The sequence below is a fragment of the Martes martes genome, assembly GCF_963455335.1.
Source record: "Martes martes genome assembly, chromosome: 4".
NCBI classification, from domain to species: domain Eukaryota; kingdom Metazoa; phylum Chordata; class Mammalia; order Carnivora; family Mustelidae; genus Martes; species Martes martes.
In genome coordinates, this window is record NC_137891.1 from 142102107 (window position 1) to 142125874 (window position 23768).

The following is a 23768-nucleotide window of genomic DNA, read 5'->3' on the forward strand; positions in this document are numbered from 1 at the left end:
CAGCCACAGCCACAAGCACCCCCCACCCCCCAGCAGCTGGAATGGAGGGCTTCTTAGTAAGCTGAAGAGCCAAAGAAATGAGGCTTAGAGGCAGAATTGGGGCAGAAGGTGGAGGAGGCTGTAGCATCTCAGTTCTCAAAACCCATGAGAAAAGAGACAATAGTGAGGTGCACCTCAGCATGGGATTATGAATTGGGAGTCCCAGCTCAGGCACTGGCTGCCCTGGGAGAGGCATCCCAGGAGGCCACTCTGATTCTGCTTACAAAGATCCCATTCCTAAACTTCTTTACTTTCTGGCAACACCTGCTTTTCCATTTCACTAGTTCCAGGAGTCATCTTTTCCTTGTTCACAGCGTGGATGGGCTACTGGGGTAAGACTGTTCATATTCTACTCTCTGTGTCTTTGTGGGTCTGACTTGACTTATCCGCAAGGCAGGACTGGGTATACCAGTCATCACGGCATTGGCGGGAGGAGATAACAAACACAAAACACAAAACTTTCAAATACTGGTCTAAATGACTTTGAAATACCTGCCAGGAGGGTAAGCAGCATGGTCATGGGAGGCAAGGCGTTGCTGTCATCTTGATGGCTTGGGGTGGGGTCAAGGTCTCCCTACCCTGGATAGAAATGGAATGATTTCCCCAAGCCTAGGCCAAGCTCCATGTGACATCCCTAAAAGCACAAACCAGGGATCAGTGAACAATGCTCTCCTCCTCCTTCTGAAAATGTGGTAGGATTTAGGGTTTTATGGCAACACAACTTGTCTTTGTTAAGACGTGACTTGCAAAATAAACCCACATGGGGGAGTTGGCAGTTTCAAATGACAGTACTTTTTTTTTTTTTAATGCTGAAACAGCAAATGCTTTTTATGTTCAGATTTATTTCCTTCTAAATTTGTAGATTAAATTTACAACTAAGCAATATTCATTACTACAAACGATTCGATTCTTCCTGAATATTTCTAGGGGAGGTGAGCGGGAAGCTTCTTCTGGGGTCGGGGTGGAGAATTGAACAAAGGCAATGATCCTATAACACTAGCACTCTGTAGGAAGGATCTTATCAATGGTTTGGACATATACATCATACATAGGACCGGCAGAGCTATTTGGTTTCCCTGTCAGGAATCTATGCTTCTTAGAGAGAGGTAATATCATTCTAACACAGAAAATTTAATTAATTCATTTTTACCTTTCCAGTCATGCCTTTAGAGATGGTAGAGATCTCCCAAGCAAAGATTACTGAAGACAGATTTAAGAATGTGTTTTATAAAATCAAGTATGGTAACAAAATCACCTTCTTTGTTGTCAGATAAATCCTACCAGGTACGGCTTCCCTAGTAACTGACATTTTGGAACAAACTCAGAACTCACACACACATACCGTGCTAATCTGGAACAGTTACGCATTCCGCTATCGTTTTATTATATTTTAATGAAACCAATTACACATTGGACTGTTATACGTTCATTGACTCTTTAAATATCCTTTTCACTTGTTAAATCACCATAGGGATGGGAGATCCTAGCGTTCATTTTGCAAGAATGGTGCTAAGTTCAAATGACACCTGTTAACTTTCACTGGAGTCTGTAATCACAGAAATCTTGCCGCTCTACCACCTTGTGCTATCTTAAAGGTGTTGAGTTAAAAAAAAAAAAATACCTGAAGATTTTTCTTTCTCTTCAAGGAGTGAATTTTCTGAGCTAAAATATTGCTTCCTGTTGTACTCCATCAGCCTTTCGGCGTTGTTCTTCAGGAACACGTTTACGAGTTCAAGTTCAGGTTTAAACTAAATAAGACACTCCTCAGGAGTTTATAACTGAGCCTCATTTACATGTGTTCCCTCTGAGCTCTGCCCGCCTCAGTGTGTGAGTTTCCAAGGCTTGGTGAAGGAATGTTTTACAGTTGGAATCTACACCACTTTCTCAGGCATTTCAGACTCCGAGGCTGGGCACACAAGCTTCAGTTAGTATTCAAAGTTTCCTCAGATCTGCTATAAAGTCAAAGAAAGAGAAAGAAAGACAAGGCAGGGGCCAACTGTATCTTCTTAATTTTCCCTATCGGGCTTTCAAGTTAACATTCCAGTTGAAAAGTGAGTAACAGATTCTAGAAGTATGTTCTAGAATTTCACAGCCATGACTTTGAATTTCTCTGCAATCATTTTCAGCATTTTGTGAAAATGGTTGGTACGTATTTAATCTCTTCAGATATAAAAACTACGGCTTCCCAAGCTGTTTTTCCTGCCTTGAAAATGCAGATAAAGAGTATTATGAAAATAAAGGTCCTGCTCCCACCAAAAAAAAAAAAAAAAAAAAAGGGATCCCATATTGCATTTATGAAAAAACCTAAGGGATTTTTTTCGGCCAGAAAGAACTTGGGGATTTTCCGGACAAAGTACACTGGAGAGGAAGAAATAGCTATTTTGGGTTGGGCACCAGGAAGAGTTAAAGTAGGGATTCTAAATGCTATTATAGGGAACCAATCTGGAGAGAGCTGACTCTCTCCGTGACTCACTAAGGTTAAGGCTAAGCAAGAGAAAATGGCTATGATCTTCATGGACAGAAATGGAAAGAAAACCAGAGAAACAGTATCATGGACTCTGCCCCTCAGTTTCTCTCTGAAATTTGAGTTTATCTAGCGAGAAAGTAGGTAGAGGAGTAATACACCAGTGATGCAGGGCCTGAGAGCTACTTTCCAGCATCTCTTCACCCTGGGATGCTTCTCTCCTGATAGGCGAGCACATCCAGCATCACCTCGGGTTGTGGCCTTCCCCGCTTCGGTGGCTGCCTCCCTGCAGAGGCAAGTGATGAGGCAAGTAGTTCCAGAGACAGTAAGCACCGCTATTGGGTTAGACAAGACTCTGCCTGGCCCAGGGTGGATGGACAGAGTCCACGATGAATCTGTGTCTCAGTTAAGGAGGGATGAAGACCACCTTCCTAGCATGGTGGTAGCATGGTTGAAATAACATATGGAAGTGTTTTCTGTCTTAACGAGACTATGCAGAACTGAGGCTTGTTTCATGGTATTCTTTTCTGACATGGGGAAGACAGAAACCGCATCTTTCTAGGCCAGGTCACCGCTCTTCTTGGCCTAGTACAATGAGGGGCAGTCCTGTCTCTTGAATCAATACAGTAACAGCGTGTGTATGCTCATCATATACTTTTTTTCTCAATCCCCTGACCTTAGGTTAGCTCAAATGCTTAGAAACATCAAGGATTTTCTAGAAACAAATTAAATGTGAATACGCTTTCAACTAAAACTCTTTGCTGTGAAAATAAGAAGTTTCTTCTACTGGATAAGGACATGAATAGAAAGTGGAATCTTCAGATGATATTCTGAAGAAAGAGATCGTAAAAGGAGTCTCTTTTCGGGTGGTGGTTTTCTAACGGTGATGGAGGAGAACCTGGGCTCTTAGGGAACCCTAAGAGTTCCTCAGCCTTTGGCCAGGAATGATTGGCCAATGTGAATTCTCATCTCAAAGATGAGAATCTGCATATGAGAGAGTCTCTGCTCACCTCATTGGTCAAGTCAACCGCAGATTACTGAGAAGCATGTTCTTATGCCTAGGTGTTTTTTTTTCTTTTTTCATTTTCATAAACATCTAATTTTGACTCATTCTCCACTGCCCTTTGGATTCTGCTGTTCAAGGCTCTTAGGAAACAAATAAAAAAAAATACTTTCTTTTGGTAAGTTCCTCTGGCAAAATGGTGACTGGGAGGAATGTGAAACTCAAGACGGTCTGCAGAGTTTCCTGGGGATTTAATGTACCAATGTGTATCTTAATTGTTTTGAAGATGAAATAATTTCACAGTCGACCTTACAGTACAAAGGTTGTACATTGGTTAGTGTGTTGGGAGAGAGATGCAGGCCTCATGTTTCTAATCTGAGGCTGAATCCTTTGGTAAAACAGTAGCCTTATTCTTCTATGATTTTCTTTAAGAGGCAGAGAGCACCAAATGTGGACACATGCTTGCTTGACAAGGCTCCATGGAAGGCAGGGGCTGAAGAGGACAAGCGATTTCCTAGAAGCCGATTGGACACTTGGAGAATCTGCCTTCTCTCTTCCACTCCCTTCGAGTTCGTTACTCAGGGCGTCAATCCCTCATTTTACCACGCAGCTTAATTTGTGCCTGGTTCTTATTCCAACAGAGCAGCCAGAAAGGAGTGCAAAGGGGCAGTCCAGATTTGACAGCACTGACCCCACGGCTGAGGAGCATTAGCGAATTCCATAAGGAGTATCAAGCAGCAGTTCTTAGTTTACAAAGGTCACTGTGATGCAAGGCCCAGGGGAAGAGCCAAGAGAGCAAGCAGCCTTCCTGGAAGATGGTGGGGGTGGGGGAAAGGGGAAGAATGATGTTTTTAGGAGGGTGGGGGTGAAGAGAACTTGGTCCATCTTTAGACCTTGACAGGAAAAAATATTTGGGAAAAGGCCAACTGTGAGATACAGCATGGCCCTAGCTGGATGGTAATGATGTAACAAATAGCAACATTCAGAGCTATCCAGATACCAGGGAGAACAACTGGCAGATATTACAATCATTATAAGATGTGAAATTATACCTCTCACTGCTTCATTATCACTATATTTCATAATATTTGTCTAGAAAGGCACACAAAGCCTATCAGGTTAAATTAATCCTAATGATCAATTTTAGTTTTATTCTAATTAAACAATTTCAATTTAATTAATGCGAGCACAGAAATTAGTCAAAATTACAAATGTAAATGTTGAACTTTAAATCAAAGGTCCTCCCTGCTCTCTGCCTCCTGTAGAAGCACTTTAAAGGGTTTGCCTGTGAAAGTGGATGGGAATTTTAACCTTTGTCTACACTGTGAAGGGCAAAAGTTAGAAAACTGTGCAAGCAAAAGCTCCCCAGAACATCGACTGGCCCACACCCACATCCACACAAAACACACACACACACACATACAGGGCAGTCTCCGAAGAGAAATCCCCTGAGGTAGACTTTTGAATTACGTGCTTTTGTTCCTGAGGATTCCAATGCACTTGGGCCAGTCTAATGGATATTAGGCTTTTATAAAACACCTTTGTAAAATAGAAACCATGCATCCATTTCCTAAGGTACCTAGGAAACCACCGGTCCCTTGCCTTTCTGGTGTCAGATACCTCGTGTTTCAGTTAAGCTTTGCCTCTGTTTATCCATGTGCTCTTGGAAGTCATTCCACCTTCCCTGGGCTTTGGGTCTCTCATTTGGAGGTGCTGTTTTATCAGAACCATGCACACTTTATTTCAGAATGCACTTAAAGGTGTATCAGGAAAATGATGGCATCTAGAGTAGATAATCTTTAAGGAAATTACCAGCTTCAATATTCTGTATTTCTATAACTTCAAAAAATTCTGGCATCTTAAAATGGATTTTTGAAAATGGTATGAGGGATATGTGTCTGAATCATCCTGTAAAGACATTCAAATAACCTTTCTTCTCCCTTAATAAAAATCCAAAGGAGATGGAATCCAGAGTTCCAAAAATTTGAGGAAGAAAAGATGTGGCAAATGAATTTTTTTTCCTAAATGAAAAAAAAAAAAAAAGGCAGAGGGGGTGGCAGCAGGTACGAAAAAAAAAAAAGAGAGAGAGAGAGAAATAGGAAAAAAACACGATGAAAGGAAATGCATTTCATTTTTTGTATTTAAACACTTTTGTACTGGTGAATCATATATAAGAACAGGTCTGTAGTGTCACAGAGTCTTGGTCTTAGAAGAATGTTATATGCGACCTAAGATTCTATGTTACCGCTCTTATATTCATAAGATAGCCACAACTTCTTTTCCCACAAGGAAGCCTTCATACATGATCTTCCATCTTCCCAATTGCATATGAGAATTATTTGATAGCAATCAATCCACTATCACTGTTCGGGGACATTACAGGAGAACAGCAGAGTAATTTAACAATATAGTTGATTAGTGTAATAATCATCATTAAATGGTAGTAATGATAGTGGGATTCCCCTTACCTTGGTTAATGACCACAGACAATTCATTTCTCGACTGCCAGTGGTAGAAATGGTTTCTGAAATATTAACTTCTGCCCCATGGGAATGACACTTAGCCCACCACATTTAATTTTTGACCTTCACTGAACAGCATGATCCTAATCCCTTGATTTTATAATCTTAACTAGGAAACATTAAAATATGGATTGACTCCAGTTGGCAGGAATCTTTATGTTCTTTTCACTAAAAAAGCTATAAATCCAATGGTTGACCTTTTATTTCCAGGTCACAAATGACACCCACTCACTTTTGTCCATTCACATAGGATTTATGTTAGGGTCTACAGGTATAAGCCATGAAAGTTGAACTTTAATGAAATGTCTTTCAAAGATATGCACTTAACCAAAAATTTCCCACAAAAAAATGAGCAGATAGCTTTTAAAAAATAGCTATTATATCCTTAGGTTCATGGCTGGCCTCAACTAAGTCTATTTTTCACTTGTAGTAAGTTTCCTCTAATACTGTTATTTTTCCAAGGGTAAAAATTAGGTGTGTGTTTGGGATGATAATAGGACCTTCGTTCTCAACTTAGATTTCTAAACCGAAAGATTTCTGAAATGTTCTCTCTTGCCATCACCATAATTCATCTATCTCCAGCTGAAAAACGTTCCCTGTCCTTTTTCACAAAATCAATCGTATTGATGGGAGGCGTTCTGTGTTGTCAATCAGGGAAATGCGAGTTGATGGGACCCCAAAGCAGTGAGCGAAGGTACGGAATACCAAAACCTGCTCAGGTCCACCCCATCTGAGGGAGATCAATGCCTTCCATAACACTCTTCCTGTCATGTAGCACCCTGTCACAATTAATAATTTAGAAGGGGCTGATTAACTTAAGTAAAGTGCTCTCTGCTGTGTAAACCCATAAAGATCTATGAGGCAATACATAAGTAAATAAATAAATATAAAATAAAAAAGGAAAAAGGAAAAGGGGAAAGGAAGGAACAAAACATTTTTATTTTTCATGTGGATGCGTTCTCACTTTCCATTCTTCTCTTGTAACAATTACTGTACCAGCCTCTCTGACAGAGTCAATAAATTGATCTGGGTCTTGATGCAGCAGCAAAGCAGACTGATCTGATATGCCATTATATGCAGTGGAGGGGGGAGTGGGGGTCAGGGTGCACTTGGGTGGCCGAGGGCAACGGGGAGAAATCAGCAAGGGCAAGCCAGCATTGCTCTGGATAGGTAATTAACGCTCTACATGGAGTTTCTGGAAGAGATGATCGCATCCCTGGTGTGCTTGTGTGCCTGAGCACGTGCACATGCGTGCGTGCGTGCGTGCATGTGTGCGTATTGAGAAGGGACAGAGGAAAAGACACCTTCAACTTGGCTAAAGGATGCAGCCTAAGTAATACTGTATGCACCACTTATTGAGGTCCCTGCGGTATTTCAGTCACTCAAACCGATCTGCAATTCAATGAGGATCACCACCCCATTAGAACTAATCATGTCAGCTGTGTATCTGACAAAATAAACATTCAGAAACTGTGCTCCTAGGTTCATAACTTGTTTTTGCACAGAGATTTTTTTTTCTTCTCTCCCTCATCCAGCATAAAGTTTAATAGTTTTTTAATATGAAATTATAACATCCATACAAACTCTCCGTATGCATTCCTCAGCGTATTTTGCTTCCCAACCAGAAACTGCAGCTGTTAGCTGAGCTTTAACTTGCTCCTTGGGAGTATGCTAAGTATGTTCTTAATAAATAAATATCATTCCACTAGCTAATGAGAGAATTAATGGCACAACTTATGGAAAACGGACGTGGGAGGATGGTGGGGTGCGGGGGAAGGGACTCAGCTTAGGGGGAAAATGACCAGATTACCTCTGGGGTTTTCACCATATTAACATTTCTGGGTTTCTGCTGGCAATCACAGGTCCCTGGTCCAAAAGATGAATGAGATGCTTCCCGCCTGACCTCTGGTGCTTTACAGAAGTTCAATTCTAAGGGGTGAACAAAGCAGCAGCACACACCAGCTCTCCGTGCACCACGGAAGGGGGCCCGGGGCTTTCTAATCTGGCTGTATTGAATCTTCCTAAAGCTCTAAGTGGAATCCATGAATTGACTTATAATTTTATAAATATGACATCTGAGGTTCAGAAAGGCTAAAAACTACCCCCAAGATCACTGTACTTGTCTCCAACTGCCATAACAAAACATCCTAAACTAGGTGCCTTAAACAACAGATAAATATCCGAAAATACTGATTTTCTCACAGTCCCGGAGGCTGGGAAGTCCAATATCAAGGTCCCAGCAGATCTGTACCTGATTGTACCTGAGGGTACTCTTCCTGGCTTGCAGATGGCTGCCTTCTCACTGAATCCTCACATGGCAAGACCGAATTCTCTGGTGTGTCTTCTGATGCAGGCGCTAATCCCGCTGTGAGGTGCTGCCCTCACCTAATCCTATCTCCCAAAGTCCCCGTCTTCAAATACCATTGCAGTGGGGGCCAGGGTTTCTGAATATGAACTTTGGCAGGAGGGGGGTGGTGGTGGGAAGAAAGGGGGAACAAGACGATTCAGTTGACATCAGTCACATACAGAGATAAATCAAAATCAAGTCTGTCTGGCTCCAAGGCTGATGTCTTCTCTACTCTATTACACTGCCCAGAAGAGGAGGGTACCTCACAATCATGGGTCTCCAAACTACTACTGTCTGTAAAATCCTGTACCTACGGTACCTACAGATTTAAACGATGCAAGCACGTTTAAAGTTTCTTTGCATAGAGAGATTCCACCACGTCCTTCATCTGCTTCCCACCTTCCGCAGAATCAAGTCAATTGCCTCACCATTGTCTAAAGTCATGTATTTATTCATGACTAGACCCTAACTTCCAAGTCTCATTATTCAACATCCTCCGCCGTTTACATTAACAGATATACCAAACAGAGTAAAGTTCTTCAAACACACACTGCTGCTCTTCTGCATGTGCTCTTCTCTTGCCTGGAGTGGAATGTCGTACCCACCAGGTAGGTCTGTCTCCTTTGCAACCAGCTCATGTGTCATTCTACTCTAGAATGTCTTCCACGAGTCCCCTGCTTCTCTCCAGACTTAATGACCTACTCTCTGTACTCCTTATAGATTAGGCATACTTCAATTGTTTCATTTATCACATCTTACTACACTTTGTTTACATTTTTCCCAGAAGTCTGAGCAAGGTATAGCAGGGACTGGATACACACACACACACTCCCCTCTTGCAGCCCAGTGTGGTTCCAAGAATATAGTAGGTGCTCAGTAAATTCTGTTTGTTTGTTTTTTTTTTTTTAATCCTGTCTCAACGATCAGTCACATAGCTGATGAGTGGGGGAGATAAGCTAGGTATCCAAATATTTTGATTCCTAGTCTAGTGCTGCTTATAGCCTACCAAGATGCACAGGTCCCTACTACGGTCAGTTCCTTTCCTAGAATTTTCTATCATATTGTCCTTCTATGCACAGCACCCCCCCCATGCAATGCCTTCCCCATATGCACACAAAATGGCCAGGGATCTGTGGAAGGGGGATCGTACTTGAGAGGGGCAGAGGCTGTGTGCCATGAGAACTGGCCTTAAGTTTCCCCAAACTACTCAGGGCAACAGGAGACACTCAGCATATCCTGCCTTTTGGAAGGGAGCATTGAACGCTTTCCACATTATTAAGGCAGCACAGAGGGGGTCTGAGGTTGCCCTTCAAGTTCAAGTCTGGGCTGCAGCTCCATAATCCCAACACATTCAGAGTGTGGGAGGGAGGCAGGAGGGCCAGGAACACAGGCCAGGACAGCCTGTCCTAACCCAGTGTCCCAGCCTCAACACAGGGATCCAGCTTATCACAAGCTCCTGTGATTCATTAGTTAATGTGTAAAGCATTTGGAAAGTGGAAAGCTAATTAGAAGTGCTAAGTTATTTCATCTCTGCTGTAAAAGAAGCAATGTGAAGCCTAAGGAAAAATTCTCATGCAAATATTTTGGGGAGGCGTGAGCTACGGAATGTAACTCAATGAATAGGCTCCATTGAGTGGCTATATCTCAAAAAGAGAGGCCCCTGATAAAAGAATGTGCCTCCGTCCTCAATAAACAAACAGGAAGGTAAACAAGTGGGTGTGAGAAAAGTGGGCAGGAAGAGTCACTGAGAACTCACGTGAGAGCTTTGAAAATCTCACTTTAGACAATAGGTCCTGGCCTTGAAACTCTGTCCGTGGGACCTTCAAGGTCTTAGGCTCATGAGAAAGCCTGGGAAAGCCTGTGCCCCAAAGGAACCCCCTCCTAACGTGAATGGTTATTTTTTAGAGTGCAGGAACATTCTGGAAAGTGAATTCCTCAGGCAGGGGAGTTTCCCAGGCAGGGGCTTTGTGGAAAGGGGGACAGTTGGCCACCTGTACTGCCTCTCTCCTCACAGTTCACGGAGCGGGGCCAATCAACTCATTTTCCTGTTCTCTGAACTCTGTTGACTCAAGCTCAGCAAAACCAGGCTCTTTTCTTTTGCAAAGGAAGCATCTGGTTCCAAGTCATAAAAGAGAAACCCAGAACCCATTGCTGACTGTTTGATAAGCACCCGGGAGGGCACGCGGAGGGCACTGTTCCACTGGGTTCCCTTGCAATTACAAAGGGACATGTCCTCCAACTCAGTCTTTTCAGAGTTCAGTTTACCGGGAGAAAGTTGACCCAGCCCATGGGAGCTGGTCGGCACAAAACTCCAGTATGTCTGCCTGGATCCTGGACTCGGACGGAGGGCTGAAATGATCACACCTAGCGTGTGATCACTACACATGCATGCACTCACACTCACACGTGCATGTGCATGCATGGTATACATGTTTCTTAGACACACAGGGAGCACTGAATGTAGAGGAAAGGCACTGTAAGAAGGCAGGCATCGAGGGATGAAGTGAGTCAAGTGCAGCAAAAGGAGCACATGAAACCTATCAGAGAGTGCGAAGGAGGGATATGGCAAATACTGCTATCAGTTTACCCACGACCTATGGCCCCTACTTTCTTGGGGCAGTTTTGTTTAGGGAGGACAACAAAACCACCCCAGGGTAATAAATCATGATTTTAGCCCATCCAGATGGTTCTGTGCTAGCTTTCCCAGCATTTTTTGCAGCTAAAAATTCAATGTAATCCAGTTTTAGTCAGTGAGACTAAAGAGAAATTTGCTAGCAAGAAGCAGGGGAGTAGTATGGCAGGGCCTTTGTTTCCCCGATGTAAGAGGAACAATGGAGTAGAATATGGGCATGATGTCTGGAGCTGCAACAGCCATTTTGCAACCAGAGGCACCAAGCATGAGGATGAAGAGACAAGGTGCTGATGGTGGCAGAGCGGATCGTCTGCAAGAGCATGGGTTCCTGCCAGCATCACATAGCAGATGAGACATGGCCAACAACCACGCAGATTTCATGAGAGGAAAAGAACCCTGATTGGCTTAAGTCACACTTAATTGGTTCTCTTCTATCAGGTAGATGGTATTGTGGCCTTCATTTCATAGATGAAGGGACTGAATTTTAAAGGGTAACAACCAAGATCACTCTGATGAAAGGCACAGCTACGATGTGAAAATAGGTCTTACTCTTTAATTCATGACTTTTTCCTTGTTTCCCCCCAAAGAAATCAGGCCGTGAGTACCAAATATATTTTCCTTAGTATCCTGGAACATCCGCTGATCAGAAGCATCATTATCAAGATCCATCCTAGGACTGGAAATTTTGACAGCAATTCTGCAATTAATGCTGGGGTTTTCTGGCTTCATTGCACGGCTGTCATCAAACTCTGACCTCACTCCTCTTAGTTCTCTACACAAATTCTCACCTTCTGTTTCCAAGCTTTCTTCCCACTTCATTATCAGCCTCCTTTTTCCCACAGTCCCAAAGGCTAATTAAATGGATACCAGATTTTTTTTTTAATCCTTCTTCCATAAGATCTAAAATTTCAGGTGCAAGCTCCCTCTTATCTTCCCCTTGTCCCTGGCCACTGATCTCATTTTAATACTGAGAAGTGGCAAGTGAGGAAGGAGACAGGATTATGGAGCACCTACTGTGTGTCAAATCCCAAGTAGGCACCTCATTCTTTCACTAATCATCCATTTGCTTTAACTAAGAAGCTTCCCCAAATCTTTTTAGAGCAAGGCAAAAACCAAACAAACAGAATGGCTAAAACCAAACTAAAACATGTGACTTAAAGGTAATAGGGTTACAGAAGTATCAGAACGGAGGGAGAGGGCACCTGGGTGGCTCAGTCAGTTAAGCATCTGCCTTCAGCTCAGGTTGTGATCTCAGGGTGCTGGAATCAAGCCTCGTGGCAGGCTCCATTATCAGCTGGGAGTCTGCTTCTCCATCTCCCCTGCAACTCTCCTCTTGCTCTCTCAAATAGATAAATAAATAAAATCCCACTTAAAAAAAAAAACAAAACAAAACTGAGAGTGGTAAAAGAGACCAGTCCCTAGAGCTGATGCTCTCGCTTTGCCCAGAAGTGAAGTTTGTAGCTGAAGACATCTAAAATGTGCTGCTGAATTAAAAACTGAAAGATGAGGGGTCTGATTATTGAAAAGTATATCTTAATAGTGTCTCATAACCTATCAGTGAGGCAGCTATCAAGTGTACCAGAAGAGAATGTACAGGTTGGTACGGGAGATGGGAGGCTGGGGGGATTCACTCTAGTCCACAGTAGTACAGAGGGAGGGGAAGCACACTGCATAAGTAACTCATCCTGGTGAGGTGTTGCTCACTACACAACACCTAGGACTGAAGGTGAGAGCAAACGAAAAAAATGACCAGGCACTGCCTGTCCCTTCAGGGTCTAGTCGGGGAGGTATATGCATTTGCTGCCAGTCCTTATGACACTCAGAGATGGTTTCCTCTTGGGGAGTCTCTTCTTCCTTGGGGCACAATTGAGCTGAATAGGAGAAATGGTGTGCAGAGGAATAGATGTGCCCAATCAATCAGGCTTTGAAGGTACCTTTTGGTCAGATGCTCAATGGAAGGTTCTATGGGGTTATAATCTTTAGGGGAGGGGTTGTCCTAATTTGCTAGATGATTGTTTGAGATCCAGAGTTTGGCAGGTAGGTTCTGGCCATATCCACATAGCAGCACAAAAGGATGTGCTGAAAGGTTCACCTAAGACCTTGCCTAACGGGGCACATTGAAGGGAGCCAGGGCTTGGGAATCAGAAGTGGGTTTGTGTTCTGGCTCTATGGATCCCTGGCTAGGTGTTTCCAGGGAAGTCATGTTTTCTCTTCAAACCTCAGTTTTTAAATCTGTATAATGGGGATAACACTAATAATGGTTCTGCCTACCTCAGTGGGTTGCTCTTAAGATCAAGTGAGAAAATACTTTGCAATCCAGAAACTACTATTTAAATATAAGAGTTTAATTATCAACTGAACAATAAAAGCTATCATTTGTTGAATGTTTAGTTGGAGCCAAGCATTTACTTTCTTTATACCAGTAGAATTTAAGACTTAAAACATCCACAAGAGATGATATAATGACTATTCTACAGTTAATAAGGCAAACAAGAAAAATTGAAACACCAAGAAAAAAGAAAAGGAAAGGAAAGGAACACATACATGTTTCTAAGTGATGGAATAAAGCTCCACCCAAGATCTGAAAAGGAAGCCCACAATCCCAGCTGCTCTGCTATCTGGTCTCTGGGCAGAGGCTAGCTGTTCTCACAGATGCCGACTAACATCATTAGTAAAGGTCCTTTTTCCCAGGCAGGATGAGAGAATGAGCTCAGTCTTATTTTACAGACGCATGAACTAATCGGAAACTGGGGCAGGTCTTCAGAAGGACCAAACACAACATCAGACCTATCCCACGGGACCCAATTTCTAGGCTTCTGATTCCTTGATGTAAGAGCATGAGTCAACCCTAGACCATCTTAAAGAGAAAATGGTCATTAACATTTCACTAACACTAACTAAGCATGCAGTTGCCATTTGGGAAAAAGAAATTTGAGAGACAAACTGGTTCAAATCCTGGCTACCTCTTTTGCTTGGGATGATGTATTCTTCTGAAAGTTCCGTTTCCTCACCTGTAAAATGGGGATAATAGCACCAGCCTCAGAGGACTCTGAGTACTGTAGCAAAGCAGGCAGAGTATCAATTTGACCCATAAGATTTGCTACTATTTCCAAAGTCAGGAGGAGATGAAAATTTACCTGTCATTGTGTGGGCTTGTAACCGAAATGCTCAAATGCAATTCTAACTAGAGGGGGAGGTTAATCTTTTTTTTTTTTTTTTTTCCTTTTTCATTTAAGGAAATCTCAGTTTGTTGCCTTTGCAATTCTCTAGCTGGTTCCCTGAACTTCTGTGGGTATCTAACTTCCTCCAGGCAGGCAGCACAGGGGAGGGTGGGGAAGAGGCGGGTGATGGCTTCTGCTCATTGGAGTGTGATCTCAGGTAAGCTTGGTGCTGAGGGTGAGGATGTTACACAAGAGGGGGAGTTTCTTGGAAATGAGGGGTGAGGGAGCTACCAGCTGACATGACTGCAGCAGGAAAGGATTCTAATTTTATCTGCTCGGTCCCGAGAAGATAGAACCCAACAAAAATGTCAACTCTTCTTAGGCTGGGCTCAATAAAACCTTATTTACCAGCTCACGGATAAGTGGGCGGAAATTAAAGCTAGGAAGAAAAAAGGTAAATGACATGAGAATCAGAACCACATCATCAGACCAGAGTTAGACATGGACAGAAAACGGTTTAGTCTTTCTGCGCCTTCCATTCTTTGGAAGGTTCTTTTACCCAACTCTGTGGTCTCAAAGCCTCTTAGGCAAATCCCTTATTGTAACTGGTATCACCCCGCATTATTAATGTTGTTGTTGTCATTACTATTATTATGACTTGTTACATCAGTGTCCTCTACTAATCTTTGAACAACTTGGGAATTGTTACTCCTCATTCTGTAGGTGTTGGCAATACTTTAAGAAACGATGAGTAAGCGAAGAAAGAAATTTATGAAGAGTTTCGTAGATTGCCTATGCTTTGGTTTCTCAAGCTGAGCTTCAGGAGTGACACAGAATGACAACAGACTGAAATGCCTCCCATATCCGCCACCTCCCCACATTCCTGTGCATCCCCACCAAAGGCAGACAATGGGGCATATGTCTCTAATTTAGCCATGCAGGGACCTCTCCAGATCAGCCGATTTTCGGCATTGCGAGAAGTGTGTGGCTTGTGCATACGTGTGTGAATTTCATGAAGCAAAGGCAGTCACACTGCTCACAAGTCAGGCAGCTAAATGATTTATTAAGCAAAGGTTACAGCACCCGTGCCTTTTTGTCAACAAATCAGGCCCATGCCATGCCAAGCGATTCTTCTAATAACCGAAATGGTAATTTGGTTTTAAATAGCATTTCAGATACCACAATTCTGTTGATGCAGAACAGTGATAGATTTGGGTGGCAGGGAAGAAATGCCTATTTTTAATATTGTTTGCACTCATTTTTCATTTTAAAGAATTAGTTCTCATTGGAGTTCTGCAGGTTAAGCATTTTATTTGAACATTCTGATTAAACTAGTACCTGAATCAAAATGAGTTCTTTGCTCAGTCCTTCTGTGTGGGAATTGGTATTTCTATTTATTACCTGGTGATGAAATATTAACTTTTTTTCTCTAAATAAATGCCTCCTCTTAATGGCTCTTGTTTTCTAGGATCAGATTAAATTATGGGATGCAATTGAAATGGCCATTGGCTTTCTGCTATTTGAGATGATAGCATGTCCTCTATTATATTATATCATTCAGTGGGTGTGCAGGGGACATTAATAGTGTCCAAAGTGAAGTACACACTCTATGCCCCAGAGACTTCTCTATATGTTAATATCAACCATCCTGGGACAAATCTGAAAAAGAAGAGATTCGGGGTGGGGCCAGGAGATCATGGTTTCTCAAAACACACAGGTGTTCTGCAAGCTACAGGGAGGTGGTCACCCCCCATTTCAATGGTGAGTTACAAAATGGAGGACGCAGAGAGACAGGAGGCAAATGATGACAATAGCAGAGAGAGCAGACAAACAAGGCAGAAAAACAGGACAAATAACTGGGCAGGAATGTTCAAGCACAGTCAAAGCTGGGGTGAAATATACAATGCAATCGCAAGGCTAGCTTGGAAAGAAAGCTAGCTCAGGGCAAGGCTAAAAAGAAGGCAATTCTGTCTGAGTGAAGGGAGGAACTCTCTGGAGAAAAAAACCAGACTGGAAGGGAAGGAGGAGAAAAAAATGGCTTTCAATTATCCACGTTATCTTTCCCTACCAATCATTACAGATGATGAATTGGTGCAATAAAAGCCAATATTCAATTTTTCCAATTTACATGGAAAGAAGGCCGTAATATATTGTTAAAGGGAAGAAACAGCAGGTTATCCAACAGTGTATATAATATGATCTCATTTTTGCAGTACACTTGTATGTGCAGCAACAGTCTGGATGGATTTATATGGAAATGTTAACAGTAGGACTACAAGTGATTTTTATTATTTCTCCCATCTGTATTTTCCCCCAATTAACATGTATCATGACTGTAATAAGAAAAAGTCATTATTTTTAAACTTCCTTATGAATCATTTAGCTTCAAGCAATATAGTCTGACTACCTTCTATGGGGAGGGCATGAGAAACAGTATTTTCGGAGAGGTCAGCACACACTCACAGTGGATTTTGTTGATAAACTGTCTACTTGTCCTGTCTGTTTTACAGAATTTTATGCTCTTACGAGGGGAAAGGGCCATTAGAGTTTATCTAATGATTACATTTTAAAAGTTGTGGTGAAATTCACATAGCATAAAATGTACCATCTTAACCATTTTTAAGGGACTTTGGAACAGCCACACTGTTTTGCAACTACCACTACATCAAGCATCTCCAGAACTCTTTCCATCTTGCAAAACTGAAACTCCATACCCATGAAACAATGAGTCTCCATTCTGCCATCCCCACCCGCCATACCCCTCACCTCCTGCCCCCTTCCCGCCGCCAGGCAACTACCATTCTCCTTTTCCTCTCTATGAATCTCCAGGGACCTCATGAGAGTGGACTCATACAGTAGGTGTCCTTTTGTGACTGGCCTGTTTGACTTAGCATCAGATCTTCAAGGTTCACCCACGTAGCATACTGCGAAATTTCCCTCATTTTTAAGGCCAAATAATATGTACTATATATTGCAGTAACATGTGTAGGCCACATTTGGTTTATGCCATTTGCCTGTTAATGGAGATCTGGGCTACTTCCACCTTCTGGTTATTGTGAATAGTGCTGCTAAGAATACGGATGTACCAATATCTCTTTAAGACCTTGCTTTCAATTCTCCCGAGTGTAACCAAGGATTAGATTTTAATGCAGTCTCTGACTTTTTAAAAAAAATATTATTTATTTACTTATTTGACAGATAGAGATCACAAGCAGGCAGAGAGGCAGGCATAGAGAGACAGAGGAGGAAGCAGACTCCCCGCCAAGCAGAGAGCCCGATGCGGGGCTCGATCCCAGGACTCTGGGATCATGACCGGAGCCGAAGGCAGAGGCTTTAAACCACTGAGCCACACAGGTAGCCCCCCTGCATTCTCCGATTTAAAAGCAGGGAGTAGCCCAGTAGTACAGCTGAGAGCTGAGCATCATCAGTCAGGGTTTGAATACCTGCAGGTTTGAATACCTGCTGTGTTCACCAGCTCATGGGGCTGTGCAGCACAGTGGTTAGAGAATGTATGCCTCGGAGTCAGGCGAACTAGGTACAAATTCTTGCTCCATGTCTCACTGCTTATGGTCATGGGAAAATGAACAATCTCTTTAGGTCTCAGTTTCTACATCTACAAAGTGGAGATAATTAGATCTACCTTATTGGGTGCCTGAAAAGATTAGTTGGGTAATGCACTTTAGGTACTCGGTACATAGAACTGTGCTCAATGAATAGAAGCTATATATCATTAAAGAATACTTTGTAGAAAGTAAAGTCTTGTGATATTAAAAAGTCTATGCAGTAGTTCAAATTCTATCTGTTAGAAAAAATAGAGACAATGTCTAATCTGTCTCCCAGGGGTTGATACTTAGGCATTTGAACAGATTTCCACTGGGAACTGGGCTTTTGGAGAAAGGGACACCATTTTACTTTGCATTTGTTTATGGATTTTTGTGCAGGTTACTTCTTCTGCATTTGTAAAGCTCAAGTATCTGCTTGGGTGACTTCAATTTTTATTTCTCTAAAGGTAGAAAGCAAATGTTGTCCTCCCAATTAATACAAATTTCATGCTTTAGTAACAAAAGTATCAATATAGAATAAATGCAAGCTTGCTTAGAAAATTATTAATCTGCAGGCCATGCTTAAATTAAGTCTTAGACAATTCCTGTGGGGGAGAAAACCTCTTCTGAACTAAGGTCTTCTCAAAAAGGAGATTATTTTTTAAGTATATGACCATTTTTATCTATATCTATATATGTCTAACACTTTAAATGGTTCCAGAAAGTAGTTCCTTTTTTTAAGAAAAGAGTTAATATATACACCTTAAAACTAAGATATTTTGAGCACATAATTTTTATCTCAGGATATATATATTTTTGTTTTGTTTTGTTTTGTTTTGTTTTAATGACAATTCCATTAGCACAGTTTCTCCCAAGACAATTGTGGATGGCTTTGTTCAAGACAAATGTGGCAGGTGTCACTGTGATAAGAAACATTAAAGCTGTTGTTGTCCCTATGATGCCAAATATTTAACAGAAACCAAAAAAATTCAGTTCCAGATGACAAAATTGGGTCTAAATGACATCATTCATCCAGATGCGTGGAAAATCTGGATTTTCAAGAATTGAATTTTTGTGGTCAACATCATGAAGACTCAGTTTCTGGGTTAAATAAGGCATTTGTGAAACAAAGCCATTTTGGAATAGAACACGTTTTCATTATAGAGAAACAAATTGAAAGGAACATGGGGTACCATTTCAGTGCTGTGAATCACAGATTACATAAAAAAAAAATACAATGTAAAAGACAAACAGGACATTTCCAAGCTGCATTTTTGAGGTTCTTCACAAAGTAACCTGACCACACTGGGGCTTTGAGAAAAGCAATCATTCAACATAGAGACACTGTCCCCCAGTTCTCCCTTCCCACTGAACTTGAACACATGCGCCGAAAGTACAACATGAAATGACCATGCCTTTGAGGTAATTATTCAACTTCAAACTCACCAGTTAAGCATTTGGAGGTATGGGAACATAAGCAATACACTGGAACAATTTTACAGGAGGTCCTGAATAGATGTTCATCCCAGAAGCCACGGACACGCCAGTTTCAGGAGAAACAGCAGAAGTGGGAAACTCAAGAGTTAACCTTCTGCCCTCCCTTCTTTATCCCCTTCTCCTCCCAGCTGCCTCCTCCCAGGCTGTACTTTCCGTGACCCTGCTTCCCCGTAAGGGAAGGTTTCAGAAGCAGCGCAGTTTCACCTGCGCTGTCGACACAGCAATAAACTAAAATCCTTTACTGAGAGAGAGCCAATGGACCCAGGAAGGCAAATCTATCCTGTTGATAAGCATCTGGTCCTACTCTTATAAACAAAGACGAGTATTACCAATTCGGCATCTGGAGAATACACACCCGGGCATATGCACAAAATATCTCAGAGAATTTATTTTCAAACCACATGCTGAGAACCTCACAAAGCAAATACTCTCTTTATGTTGATTATGATGGTATATGGTTACCGTCTAATTAGGAAATCAGTGAGTCGTTCCTCTCAAAACTTGAATCTAATTCCATTTCGCAAACTTCTGAACATCACCACAGCCGCTACCTTTGAACTCCAAAAGTCTGTCACTGTGTCTAACAGTAGCCATTTCAAAACCTTGAAAAGAGATTTCTTCTCTTTGACCGATATGAGCACAAAACGCAACTGTCCACCGAGAAACAAGCTCTAGAGGAGCAGGAGAATCACCTTTTCTCAATCGCCTATCTCAATGTATGACATTATATTCACATACATCCCCTCCCGCCCCTCTGCCCCTTGCTCCCTCGTGGCCAGCGTACCCAGTGACAAATACCACCTATTTCTGTGCCAACCCAGCAACTTAATAGGACTCACGAACCCTTTCTTTCCCTTTCTTTCAGGTTCCTGGGGACCCAATAATGAAAACAGAAGAGGGGCTGGTTCCCCATTCCCAGGATGCACTCTGATTTCATGGGCAGCCCGAGCTGACTTTTCCAGGCAGGGGTGGACTTCTGTCTGGTTGCAAGTGGAGAGACATGAATTCCCAGATGAGGAAACACACTATCTAGCCCTGGGAAACCTTTCTTGCCAAAGCAAAAGCAGTTCTGGCACAGAAGCCTTCCTCCTCTACCCCCTCAATAGGAGACACAAAAATCTCAGACAGCATTTTTCCACGATTTCTGAGGACACAGGGAAACGTGGCTGAAGGGCCGGGAAGGTTGGGGTTGGGAGGAAAGGGGACCGAACAGGGGCTGGGAAATGCAGCCTGTTGTGCCAAAAGACAAGTTACAATGCACCTGGCGAATAAAACAAGCTGCACCACATACAGAAAAGATGAGAGCGGCCCACCTGTGTCTGTTGAGGGATATTTACAAAGCTTGGATCCCGTGGTCCAACACTGACGAATCGGTTTGCGGGGGAGGTGCTGGGTGTCGAGTAGGCTGTGAAGGGAAGGGACACATGCGTTCAGGAAGCAGCACGAGATTGCACACACAAACAACACCAAAACACACAGTCTCCGAGCCTACGCAGCTGATTAACAAGGAAATGTGCAAACACTGGAGCTAGCAAAGGGATCCGGCTAGCGAGGGCATTTTAGACAGTCATAAAAGGGAAGGGGTGTTGGGTTCTAAAGACTGTTGGAATAAAACGATGTCAAATTGGGTCTCAGATGAGTTCTTTTCTCCTTCCAGCATACAAATTAGAACATGCAGGACATTTGCAAAGTATACTTTTGGAGTAAAACATGAGCTCTGGGGCCAGAAAGAGATATCCTAGTCCTTAGAGCACAAGGGAGAAAGAAATGAGGTAGGAAGGGGAGGAGAGCAGTTCATTTTATAACCTTGCTTTTCACACTATGGCATTTCCAAAAATCACGAGATATTCCTGCACCTCTACAGCTAAATATCAAAGAGGAGTCTTTAGAGAAGGAATTAATGGCTTCTCCAGAAAGGAGGTGGAAAACCATTGAGAACCAGCTGTCTTTATAGGCTTCGGGAAAGTATCTAGAATCTCTATGAAGCACCAGATGTGCTTAAAATATTAACACCTGTAGTCCTCCCATCCTAGAACATTTCTGTTAAGGCACAAACTATCAAGAACCCATGAAAACCAAAGTACCACACTAAAATCACAGTTCAGTTTGCCATCCTTTCACAGTTCATGAAAGTTTGGTTGTTGGTTTTTATAGTTTCGGTTTTTATATTTACATTTGAGAGCTTCACTCCAGTGAGAAAAAAACTCGGTGGCTTTGCTGTTTCATTGGCTTTACATCCAAATGTGTATTTGGTCTTTTGGTGACCTGCAATTCACCTCTTTACCACAAACTCCCAATATTTATTCATATTCCTTCTTTGTACCAGAACTTTCAGGTAGACTCTTGCTTACTTTCAAGTTTAACAACACTTGCAAAAGGCCCATTTTTTTTTTTTTTTTGATTAACCTTAGACACAAGCCATCTAAAAGATGAAAAGGATTTGCAATTTTTAAAAACACAGATAACTAAGGGAATAATACCAAATTCCTTTGCCAGATTTCTTTGTTTTCCTTTTTGGCATCATCTGTTTGTCTTTGATTTTCTGTCTTACAGAAAACTGCTCAGACTTCTTGTTTCCTTTGTTGAGCACATCTAGAGATAAAATTTCTACCAGTCTCGCCCAAGTCCTGCTGGTCATCTTTGGTAAGAGCTAAGTCATCCACACAGATCTGTGATGGTCATGTGGTGTGGCTGTGTTAAACCAGCATGGAACAGAGGATGAACGTGGGGATCCTCTGACATCTATTAATAAGAAAGTTTTGTCATAGTGTTTGTTTTAGAAGGATCTGTCCGGGAATAGTTTTATATAAAACAATGCATATATAAATGTCTATATAAAAATGCAGATGTAATGTATGGTCTAGCTACGTGAATCTACTGATTTCCTCCCCACTCCATTCTATGTTAGACTAAGCTGAACAGATTTGAGAAATACCTCTGCACAAACACATTCTGTACATGCCTCTCACTCACTGGTATGGGAGAAACATAAATTTTTAAAAATTCAGTAAAATACTCTTTGTTAATTGCTCTAGTCAGCCTATTGCTTTAGTTTAATATGGTTTAAGAAGTCTCCATAGAAAGTTAGGTATTAAAAATGATGGACTATAATTACCCGGTAGTGAATTTACCTGCTCCTAGGGCACAAAGAGGATGTGGGAAAGATAAGGAGGAAGCTAGTAGATGAAATAATCTGTCAAATCTCTCAGTGGTTAGGTGGGAAGAGTGTTCTTTCACTTGGGAATAGGTAGGTATGTCAGAAGGAACAGAAAAAGGCATGAAGAGTATGCTAAGGTACTAAGACTAAGTGATGGATGACAGATGCTGAAATGTGGGTCCTGGTGGAACTGTGTGCTTCGGGCTGCACTGATCATCACAGACACACAGAGGATTTCCTATGATGTTTTTACCATACTGGGGACATCAGAAACATGCATGCTGAGTGAGCCTAGGGATCATGGCATTTTTTTGTTGTTGTTGTTCGTTTGTTTTCTTTCTGTGTGAAGACAGTTCTCCATTGACCATAGCAAGTTTACTAAGCCTGAGAAGATCTGTAGTATGTTCTGTTCTCTATTGTTTAGCAGACCTAAATTTTGCCATTGGAAAGGTGTAGCGTACAAATCATGTAGTCACCCAAAACTGCTATGAGGCTAACATCTGGATATTTTGCCTTTCTTGGGCACGAGACAAACTTTGCCTTCTTGATTTCAAAATATCCCAGGAGGCCTTTCATGCTTTCATAGGCTCCTGAAACTGCTTCAAAGTTTAGTCTGGTTTTTAAAACAAGGGCAACAGTGAGAGAGTATGTTAGCATTTAAAAAAGAGAGAAAGAGAAAGATAAAAGAAAAAAGGGATACTAAAACTACAAAAACCTGGGAATCTCTTGAATACCCAAGTTATCAAATGGAAGAAATGGTACCTGGGGAAATTTACTTGATAGAAATGTAGCTTCTGGGAAAATTCAAGGACACAGGGAAAACAAGGGAAGGAAGAAAGAAAGTCTGACTCATCTTCCATTATGGTAGTTACAATAGGCACAGTGTTCACCTATAACAGGATGTAGTTCTAGAAATGATGTGACATTAGTTAAATTTGATTTTCCCAAAGAAAAAGTGGAATAAGGGAGTTATACTGTTGAACAAAAACCTCAACTGCAACTTTTTATTAAAATAACCACATATACCATAGCGAATCAATTATACATGCACAGTTAAGAGCTTTCAACATGAATATAAAATCAAGTAAAGGGGGCAATGTGGTAATTAATTATATACAACTGTATTTACTATGCTATTATATCACATTCATATCTTTCTTAATTATAATTCTGGCATTATTTACAGCAGCAATAATCAAATGCCGCAGGAAAAGCTTCAGGAAATCATGAAATCCAGAAAATAATTTTCTGGGAAGATCATTATAGGCATTTTTTTGAGGATTCTGGAGGGGGAGATTCAGGGGCATTAGATGATTTTTCTGATAAAGTCAACAGGGAAATCATTTTGCTTATATAATCTCACTGTAAAAGTCCTCATGGCAAACACGACTATTAGAAATCAAA

At 41.7% G+C, this 23768-nt stretch overlaps 1 protein-coding gene across 9 annotated transcripts in view; it reads right to left on the bottom strand.

Annotated features, from left to right (window-relative positions):
- Positions 1-23768, bottom strand: part of NFIA (nuclear factor I A) — a gene marked incomplete at its 3' end in the record, with an annotated part of 358370 nt that overhangs the window by 10869 nt on the left and 323733 nt on the right. For 4 of the 9 annotated variants that reach the window (XM_080801173.1, XM_080801174.1, XM_080801170.1 and 1 more), the window contains one exon: positions 20521-20612. The exons of 4 other annotated variants lie outside the window; for them this stretch is intronic. In XM_080801173.1, coding sequence (XP_080657299.1) covers positions 20521-20612 — 92 coding nt within the window. Of the gene's footprint in view, positions 1-20457; positions 20613-23768 lie in introns of those variants that run through there. One more of the 9 variants, XM_080801169.1, reaches the window with a different exon arrangement.